General features: G+C 51.3%; 1 protein-coding gene across 1 annotated transcript in view; it reads left to right on the top strand.

The window, feature by feature from the left end:
• RAD51 (RAD51 recombinase) overlaps positions 1-4,232 on the top strand; it is a 5,393-nt gene extending 1,161 nt beyond the window's left edge. Inside the window, exons 3-9 of the mRNA XM_010001450.1 lie at positions 282-399; positions 682-773; positions 1,635-1,729; positions 2,402-2,515; positions 3,416-3,545; positions 3,711-3,832; positions 4,109-4,232. Of these exons, the coding sequence (XP_009999752.1) occupies positions 282-399; positions 682-773; positions 1,635-1,729; positions 2,402-2,515; positions 3,416-3,545; positions 3,711-3,832; positions 4,109-4,232 (795 nt within the window). The remainder of the gene's footprint in view (positions 1-281; positions 400-681; positions 774-1,634; positions 1,730-2,401; positions 2,516-3,415; positions 3,546-3,710; positions 3,833-4,108) is intronic.
• Positions 4,233-10,329: the final 6,097 nt, after the last annotated feature.

The following is a 10,329-nucleotide window of genomic DNA, read 5'->3' on the forward strand; positions in this document are numbered from 1 at the left end:
CCAGGCTGTGCCCAGCCCAGTGTGTCCAGAAGGACAGAGCTGGCCTGAAGGGAGAGCCCAGTTTCCATCTGAGAAACCAAAAGGCTGTTGAAGCTTTTCCTTTGATCAGAATTTCAGTGCTTTCCAGAGATACCAACTAACACACGGTCCATAAAATGAGATGTGTGCATCAGGTGACACAGAGGCTTCTTCACAAAAGAGGCAATTACAGTGTTAATTACTGGAGGGGGCAGATGAAGAGGAGGAGCTCTCCTTGCACTGCCTGGGTTGGTTTTCCCCAGGCTGAGGCAGCCAAGCTGGTTCCCATGGGCTTCACCACAGCCACGGAATTCCACCAGCGGAGGTCGGAGATCATCCAGATCACCACTGGCTCCAAGGAACTGGATAAACTTCTTCAAGGTGATCATTTCATTTCTCTTGATTGATTAGCCTTCATTATCTGCCTTTCTTTGTTCTGCAAACACCTCCCTTGGACAGAAACTCTTCAGACACAAGTTCTGCAACACGAACCAACCTCGGCGTGAAAGCCAGTTTTTCCAATTAGACTTTTGAACCTTTAAACCAAAGCAAGTGTTGAACCCAGCCTCTCTAGAAGTAATACTTTACATGTGTGCTTTGCCTGAAGTGCTTGACCTTCTTTGAGTTACTTTATTTTGATTGTTCTTGCTGTTTTCCCTGCAGGAGGAATAGAAACAGGATCCATCACGGAGCTGTTTGGGGAGTTCCGCACTGGCAAGACCCAGCTGTGTCACACCCTGGCAGTGACATGTCAGGTGAGCTCTGCTCTTCCTTCCAGCCCAGAGCCCAGGCAGCACAGCCTGGGGAGCTTTGCTCCTCTGGGCACTTTTCTCAGCCAACAGGAATGGGATGGATATAAACAGCTGCAAAGCACGGGAGTGTTTGCAGCCCCCTTGGCTGACCCTGTAGCTTTCTAGGATCTTTTGGCTGGGGCTTGGTCTCCCTGCTGAGATGACCTCAGCAGCAGTTCAGTTTGGGGTGTTTCTTGCCTGTTTAGCATGTCCTGCAGCCTTTTTTGTTTTCCTCCTCAGTGTCCTGGTTAACAGGTTAAACCAGGTTTAACATGTCAGCCTTGTAACAGAGTTTTAGGCCTTACCTGCAGAGAAGCACTTGCCCTCCTTGCAGGTGCTCCTCACCTGTCTCATCACCAGGAGTGTTGCAGGGAGAGAAGCAGCTTGGGTCTTGGGTTCTAGGCCTTTCTCTGAGTAGCTGCTTTTTTCCTAAGGAACCTGGAGCTGATGTTTCCTTTTGTGAAAGCCTTCAGCAGGCTCTTGCTGCCCAACAGGAGATGAGCTTGGAGTGGCCTTTTATCCTAATTTTAGTTCAAGCACTTAAAAACTGTTTATTACTTTCTAGAGGTTATTTCATGTTATGTATTTGTTATTTCATGCAATGTTAGAGGTTTTAGGCTTAATTAAGTCATCTAGTTAACACCCTTATGCACCTAAATGTACCAACAGACAGCAAAGATTGAAACGGGAACCTGGCTTCTCCCTTTTCCCAGATCAATGTCCCTTTAACCACAGCAGCTGGGGATGTTGAGTGCTGCAGGCTGGGGGCACCAGGGAGTGGCTGGGTTATTTGTTGACCCTGGGTCTCCTTTTACTTCCTCCCAGCTGCCCATCGACCGCGGCGGCGGGGAGGGCAAGGCCATGTACATCGACACCGAGGGCACCTTCCGCCCGGAGCGCCTCCTGGCTGTGGCTGAAAGGTCTGTCCTGGTCTCCACTCTGGCCAAAAGCATCCAAGGAGGGGTTGCCCGAGGGAGGAGACTCCAGCCCTGAAGGTGGAGGAGACTCCAGCCCTGAAGATGTTCACCGCCCACAGTGCTGAGCTGCAGCTTCACCCTGCCTTGGTCCTGGCTGGAGGGCTGGGAAGGGAGAATCAGTTACCTCTGTTCTCTCTCATTGGGGAAAAAAAAAAAAGGATCTAAAGGGGATAATCAACTGGTTCTCCAAATGTTAAGGGATCTCTGGAAGTGCCATATGATTTAAATTCAAGATGTGGAATGTGACCATCTTTGTTATTTATTTGCTTTGGCAGTTAAGCAGTGCCAGGCGTTGCAGGTGGAGGGCTGCTGGTCACTGGTTTTCAGTGGCAATGTTCTGCTTTCAGAACAACCTGTTCCAGAGTGGTAGTTTTCCTTCACTGTGGTTTTCTTGGAGGGAAGTTTCTGGTGTCCTACTGCCCTGCTGTGACTAGGCAGGAAAATACTCTTTAAAATTGGTTCTCTTTCCACCTGCGAGTTGTGGACAACATTTTCTGTTGTCCATTTTAATCTCTACAGACCCTCCCAGGAATGTCAGCTTTTATCCTAGTCTCCAGGTGACTCTGCTGGGTTGCTCCTTCTGAGGAGGTTGTCACTTGAAGGTCTTTTCCCCAGGTATGGCCTGTCTGGCAGTGATGTCCTGGACAACGTGGCCTACGCGCGGGGCTTCAACACGGACCACCAGACCCAGCTGCTGTTCCAGGCCTCAGCCATGATGGCAGAGTCAAGGTAACCTGGGCTCTGGGCACTGAAACACTTGTGTGTGGGGAGGAGTGGCTGGAGAGCTGCCCAGCAGAAAGGGACCTAGGGGTTCTGATTGGTAGGTGGCTGAACATGAGCCAGCAGGGTGCCCAGGTGGCCAAGAAGGCCAGTGGCATCCTGGCCTGGATTAGAAATAGCGTGGCCAGCAGGACCAGGGAGGTGATGGTTCCTTTGTAGTTGGCACTGGTGAGGCCACACCTTGAGTGCTGTGTCCAGTTTTGGGCACCTCAATAAAGAAAGACATGGAGGTGCTGGAGTGTGTCCAAAGAAGGGCAGCCAAAGAGACAAGTCTTATGAGGAGCAGCTGAGGGAACTGGGGCTTTTGGTCTGAAGGAAAAGAGGCTGAGGGGAGACCTCATCACCCTCTGCAACTGCCTGAAAGGAGGTTGTAAAGAGATAGGTGCTGGTCTCTTCTCACAAAGAACTGGTGATAGAACAAGAGGAAATGGCCTCAAGCTGCACCAGGGGAGGTTTAAACTGTGACTGAAAATGTGTTTATTGCTCTTGAAAGAAACTCTTTAGGTGAGACACGAGGAAGAAATTCTTTGCTGTGAGTGAGGGTGGTGAGAGCCTGGCCCAGGTTTCCCAGGGAAGCTGTGGCTGCCCCATCCCTGGCAGTGTTGAAGGGCAGGTTGGATGGGGCTTGGAGCAGCCTGGGCTGGTGGGAGGTGTCCCTGCCCATGGCAGGGGTGGGACTGGATGGGCTTTCGGGTCCCTTCCCACCTCAAACCATTCCACGATCCCGCGCGCTGGCAGGCGGCGAGGAGCGCCCGTAGGCAGCTCCGTGTTTGGAGGGCACTGTCGGGCTGCAGTGGGGGCACCACCCCTGCCTGGCAGTGTCTGAGAGCCTGGTCCTCACCCTCCCAGGTACGCCCTGCTGGTGGTGGACAGTGCCACGGGCCTGTACCGCACCGACTACTCGGGGCGCGGGGAACTCTCAGCACGGCAGATGCACCTGGCGCGGTTCCTGCGCATGTTGCTGCGCCTGGCGGACGAGGTAACCCTGCCCCCACGTCCTTCCCCCTCCCTGCTGCTGCCTGGCTGGGTGGGAAGCACCACTGGGGACAGCAGAGCTGTCTTGGGGTTTATTTCCCACCCCCTCCTCCTCGGTTCAGGCTGTGGAAGTGAAGGTGTTTTCCCTCCGTTGCTTCTCTCCGCGCAGTTCGGTGTGGCCGTGGTGATCACTAACCAGGTGGTGGCACAGGTGGATGGAGCAGCCATGTTTGCTGCAGATCCCAAAAAACCTATCGGGGGAAACATCATAGCACATGCTTCCACCACGAGGTGAGAACAGCTTGTCATCCCCTCAGGCCTTGCTCTGGGAGATGATGTGAAACCAGGGCCTGGAGCTCTGGGTTCTGCAGGCTCTGCCAGTGGCTGGTGCAGGGACCTTCCCAGGGGGCAGGTGCCCTTCTGAGCACTCCTTCACCTGCAGCAAAATGAACAGCTTCAGCAGCTGCTGCAGGGGGCTGTGCATGTCCTGGCAGAGCGTTGGGGTGGTGATGGTTTCCTGAGGGAAGGCTGAACACCCTGACCTGCTTTCTTCCTTCTCCCTGCCAGGCTGTACCTGCGGAAGGGCCGAGGTGAGACCAGGATATGCAAGATCTATGACTCCCCGTGCCTCCCTGAGGCTGAGGCCATGTTTGCTATCAATGCTGATGGGGTGGGAGATGCTAAAGACTGAGGACACTGTTTCCTTTCCTATGGAACCCAAGCCAAGGTGTTTGGAGCAGAATCCTTTCCTTGTAAAAAACCTCTTTCCCAGCACAGCTGCTGTTTGGATACTGGCAGAGGGATCTGAGCATAGAATCCATCAGGTTGAATCCACCTTGAGGCACATCTAGAGGTGTTGCTTGGGGGAGCTCTGCCCTCCTGGGCTTGACTCTGCCCTTAGATTGACCTGGGCTCTGGAGGACACTTCCAGAGGACATGGCCTTCGTGTTGTCCCCAGGGCTGGTGCTCCAGCTGCATTCTACCCCTGGACAGTCAGATCAAAGTCTGTGTGCCCACAGTTCATAACCTGATGAAGCTGGTGAGGGGTCTGTCAAGTAAGAAGAGCAGGGACTTGGATACTTCCTGGATTGCTCTGATGCTGTGGTCAAGCTGAGCAGTGTTCCACCAGCAGAGCTGCTGCTCACAGTCCTTATTCTTTCTGTTCCTTTTGGTTTGGATGCTGCCACGTGCTGGGGTTTGGGAGCTGTTAGTTGGTATTTCCATTCATCATTATTATTTTTTTTTTGGTATTTCATTAATTCTCTGTGCAAATTACTTTTAATAAAGAGGACCATGGAAATACTGCTGCCATGACAGGTTTCTGGGACTCAGCCAGGTGTTCATTCAGACAGGTGTTTTTATCTGCAGGCAGGGAGAAGATACATGAAATCTTCAATGAATCACCCTGGGGTTTTTTTCCCTGTTGCTGCCTGGATCACAGTCTTCTGCTGTTTGTGCCTTTGTTCATGCTAATTTCATCTAATTGACCCTTTTCTCCTTTTCAAAGTCCACTGAGGACCTTGAACTACTAAAAATTACAGAATTGTCACAGTTGGAAGAGGCCTCTAAGCTCAGCGTGTCCATCTGTCCATCCCCACAAGAAAAGGGAAGAAAAACCCAACAAACAAACAAACAAACCAACCCAAAACAACCCCACACACCACAAAAAGCACAACCCACCACCTAAGTCCTCTCAGCTGTGGTTCTCTCAGGCAGCAGAAAGGATTGTAAGAAAGCCAAGGTGGAGAACCTGGGAACTGTTGGTTCCTCTCCTCTGGGCTCTCACACAGTTTAGGCTCCAAACTCGGGGGGATTTGGAGGTTTTTAGTTTGTTTCTTTTCCACACAGGAACCTTTTCTTCAACTGTCCCAAGTCACCTTGTGCCAGCCCTGGAGCAGCTGCCCAGGCCAGTGTGTCCGTGGAGGGTTAAGCTGCCCATGGCAGAGCTCTATGACACACTCACTGAACAAGCTCATCTTAAACCTGAAGGAGACACGACTGACACCCCTTGGGTGTCACTTCTGCTGTGGCCTTGGAATACTCAGTGTCCCCAGAAGCTCCTCTGCAAACAGTGAGGAATGATGAGCAACCCCCTCCTTTCCCAGTTAACCCCCAGACTGGGCTGGGTGTTTACACAGTCCCCTGGGTCACATCCATCCAGACTGACCCTTCTAGGGGTGGGGAGGAAATTGTGCCCAAACTGAGCCCCTGTGACCCTGAGCTCCCAGGGTGGCCTCTGAGACACAGGGAGGAGCTCTGTGGAAGGTCACAACCTGCTCTGAAAACACTGGGCTCTCTGGGAGGGGTTCATGGCAGCCTTGTTCCACACCCCCCGTGCCTCAGTTTCCCCACACCCTGTGCCTCAGTTTCCCCACCCAGAGCAGGGGCTGCAGCACCAGCCTCACACTGTGACCTTGTACAACCCCTGTTCCTCAGGCCAGGGAGGGGAAAAAGAACCAAAGGCAGCAGGGCCCAAAGTCTCAGCTAACAGTTATTTTCACTGATTAGCTGTGTTAATTATGTTAATTAAACTACACAAACTCATCCCTGAGAGGCCCGTGGTGCTGCTGGGGATCCAGCCACGAGCTGAGGCTTTAAACACACTTGAGGTTTGTTCGTGGCATCATCAGCTACAAGACACAAAGGAGATGTTAAGAACTGCAGCCTCGAGGCTTCAAACCAGCAAAGGAAAAAGCCAACAGGAGGGAACCAGAGCAGAACCTTCCAGCCAGAGCTCAGAGCTCCTGCCCAGAGCCAGGGGCAGAGCCAGGGATCATCACGGGGCTGGACACAAAGGGAACGTGTCCATTGCTCCCGTGCACCAAGGCAGGGAGCTGGGGGTGCCCAGGCCCCCAGACAGCCAAAGCTTTGGTTAAGCAAAGGAAATCATTTCCCAGGTCCCTCCCAGCATCACCAGCTGCTTTCCAGGCTCCCTCATCTGAAAGGTTCATGAGCTCTGAAGTGCTCAGTGCCTGTAGGGGCTGCAAGAAGGAGAACAGCTTTTCTACCCTCCCTGGGTCAGTGAATCCAAGCCCAGTTCCCTGCAGGGTTTTACAGAGCAGGGGCTGAGCCCCGGGCTGCACCTGGGGGGATAAACAAACCTCAGCAGCACCTCCAGCCAGGCTGAGCAGCCTCTCAGCACCATCAGAACTACCAAGCAAAGCATCGTTTGTACTGAAACAAATCAGGAAACCGTTCAAGACTCCCCAGAAAGCTGCCCAGGGAGCTCAGCAGCCCCAGGCACAGGAGGGGGGTGAGGATAGGCTGTGCCTGCCCCCCACGTGCATTTTTCCCATTATTTGATGTGCTCAGACACCATCAGGCTCTTTGTAACTGGTCAGGGTGAAAACATCCCCTCTGGAGCTGCTGGCAGGCAGGGCTGATAAGCTGTGAGCCAGTCAAGGAGAGGAAATGAGATGGTACCACTGATTTATTTTTGCCAGTGCGGTTTTAATTTAAATAATAAACCCTCTCCTCCCCTCTATGTTTGTTTTTTTTAGGCAGATCATTAATCTGTGTTTGTTTTCTGGTCAGGGTTCACAGGTGGCCACAAGCCCAAGGGGCTTGGGTAGCTTTTGGGTTGTGGTTTGGTTTGGGTTTCCCTTTAACTGATTTCCCAACCCTCTCCTGTATTCTTCTTTTTACCTTGTCCTTGATCCAAAGCTCTTGGCTGGCAGCAGGAAACTGCCCCAACCCCAGCTTTGTGTGCCTCAGCAGAGCCTGTTTCCTGTGGTCAGAAAACAATGGTTATGAAAAAGCTGTTTATAAAAGTGATGTTTATTAAAATATGGATGTGATCATTAACAGGGAGGGTGGGAAACGCTGCAGGACTGGGCTGTGCTGCTGCAAAAGCAACAGCACCAAGTCATTCCCCCCTCCTTGGCACCCCCTATGGCTTGGGGATGGCACCAAAAAGTCCCTGATTAAGTTATTAAATGAATGGGAAAACTATAGAAATGTGCCCAAAGGTGGGGTTGATCTCACCAGCATCAGGCCTGGAAGGGGTGACCTGGTCCAGGTGAAGCAGCAACGTTGAACCTGGTGGGTGTGGGAGCAGGAGCAGCTCCCTGGGATGCAGGTGTTTGCTTTGATCCTTAAGGAAAACCTTCAGTTAACCAAAAAAACAACAAAAAAGAGGTGAGGGGAGAAGCACTTTAGTCTCTATGTGGCAAATGGGCACCACCCTGCAAAAGAAGGAGTGAAGGTGGCCACTTGCAGCCCTGGTTCCTGCACAAAGAGTTCCCTGACATGCTGGGATAACACCAAAAGTCTTCAGAGTGACAGGGGAGCTTTGGGTACTTGGGATGAGTTTGTCACCTGGATCCCCCTGGAAAATCTACATCATCTCTTGTTGAGTTGGACAATTTTAACCTGAAAAAAAACCCCAAACAACGCAACAACCAGCAATAAAAAACCCAACAACCCCCCCCCTCCCCAAATAAATTAAATAAATAAAACGAAGCAAAATATAAACCAAAATAAACACCCCCTCACATTTTACAAAGTCAATATTATTGGAATGCACTATTATTATGCTGTCTATCCTCATATTAATAATAATGACATTATGATCCTTACCCTCTTGCTCCTCACCCCACAGGCCACCTGAGCCCAGCTGGGTTTTTTGGCCCCTGTTTTCCCTCCCAGGCTCAGTCCTCCCGGAGCCCAGAGGTTCCTCCCACCCCAGCCCTCATGATGTGCATGGATTGCTGTGCCTGTCCTTACCTGCAGCTCTGTCTGTGTGTCTGTGCCTCCCTGTGTCTCTGTCACCCCCTGAGCTGCTGGGTCAGGAGGGGCTGAGGCTGCCCCAGGTTCAAACCAATCATCTATGGGATGGGCCAGGGACAACAACAACAATTATTATTTTTATTAATATAATATATTATTATTATATATAATTATATACATTCAGATAATAATTTATTATTACTAATAATATATTATTACTACTATGAATATTATTAGTATTATTAATAGCAATAGTTTATTATTATGTATTATATAATATATATATGTATTATGTATAATGCATATATACTATATATAATGTGTATATATTACATTGTATGTAATATATAATACATTATTATCATTATTACTACTGCTACTATTATGAATAATAATTTTATACTATATATGATGCCTATATGTGTATTATATATAGTATATATATAATGTGTATATAATATATACATACATAATGTATTATTGTTATTGTTGTTGTTATGATGATGATGCCTAGAGTGAAGCCAGAGCCATTTCCAGCCTGGCTCCTGCTCTGCTGCACCAGGAGTTACCTCTGTAGCAAAGGAATCTTTGAAATCCCCACATCAAACACGTACCTGTGTCACCAAACAAAGGCTGTTCCAACCAAACGGGACTCGCAGCTTCAGGCAAGTCCCACGAGAGCCCCAAGTCCCTGTTTTTCCCTCCCTTTTCTCCCAGGACAGGAGCCCTGAGCACCCCGGGTGTGTCCCGTGGCTCTGCTGGCCCCGGGGGGCTTTTCCCCCCCCTGAGCTCCCCAAACAGAGAAGAGAAACCACCTCTGGGGGAGATGTTATCCTTTAACTAATTATTAATAGCTTAATTAAATATGACTAGCTTAATTCATGATCAAGAGCTTAATTTCACTAGAGAAATGACACATTTCAGTTGCAACAACAAGGCACTTACCAAGCCCCCCAGGTTTTCCAGCTGCATCAATTCCCTGGACGTTTTCAGCCCAGCCTGGGAACCCTGCTGGGAGAAGCTGCTGCTGTGGAGCCCCCCAGGGCTGGATGTTCCCACCTCCTGCCTCACCTTCCTCTGCCCACCTGGGAAAAGAAAAAAAAGGAAAAAAGAAAAGAGAAATAACACACACACAAGAAAAAACAGAGAACAAACCCAACCCGATCTGCTGAATCGTCCTGGAAAGGGGAAAAGGGGCTCAAGTGACTGTTGGCTCAGGGTGAAGCTGCCGTGGGATCCCTCGGGATCCCTCTGGTGCCCCCAGGGCTCTTTCCACTCCTGTTCCCCCCCAGCCCTGCTGGTCTGTTCCCCACCCCGGAGCCTGGGCTGGGGCCGGTGCCAAAGAGCAGCACCAGCCCCGCGGGTTCTGGGGGAGCAGCGTGGGAAAGGGCCAAGAAAACTTCCCGTTTCACCCTTTCCGTGCAGAATTCCTTTCCCTTTGCCCCTCCAGTTGCTGCTCCAAGACCCCCGGACCATGAAGTCTCTGCAGCACCAGCACCTCTTGGTGCTGATGGCACAAAGTGCCACGTTTCCAGTGCTTTAAATCCAAGGGAAAAACCCAGAAAAACAGTGGGTTTGATTTTTGTTTCTTACAGGAGCCCAAAAGTTGCAGCGGAAACCGCCCGAGTGTTTCGTGGCCCCGTCCTGGCGGGACGAGGGAGCCAGAGCTTCCCCGGGGGATTTCCCTCCTGGTTTGGGGCAGGTTCCACACCTCGTCTGGCCCGTGGGCTGCTCCAGGGCCCGGGCTGTGCTGCTGCATCCCTGCCTGCTGCATCCCTGCCTGCTGCATCCCTGTCTGCTGCATCCCTGCCTGCTGCATCCCTGTCTGCTGCATCCCTGCCTGCTGCATCCCTGTCTGCTGCATCCCTGCCTGCTGCATCCCTGTCTGCTGCATCCCTGCCTGCTGCATCCCTGTCTGCTGCATCCCTGCCTGCTGCATCCCTGTCTGCTGCATCCCTGCCTGCTGCATCCCTGTCTGCTGCATCCCTGCCTGCTGCATCCCTGTCTGCTGCATCCCTGCCTGCTGCATCCCTGTCCGCTGCATCGCTGCCTGCTGCATG

Source organism: Chaetura pelagica, unplaced genomic scaffold (assembly GCF_000747805.2).
Source record: "Chaetura pelagica isolate M959 unplaced genomic scaffold, ChaPel_1.0 scaffold587, whole genome shotgun sequence".
NCBI lineage: Eukaryota > Metazoa > Chordata > Aves > Apodiformes > Apodidae > Chaetura > Chaetura pelagica.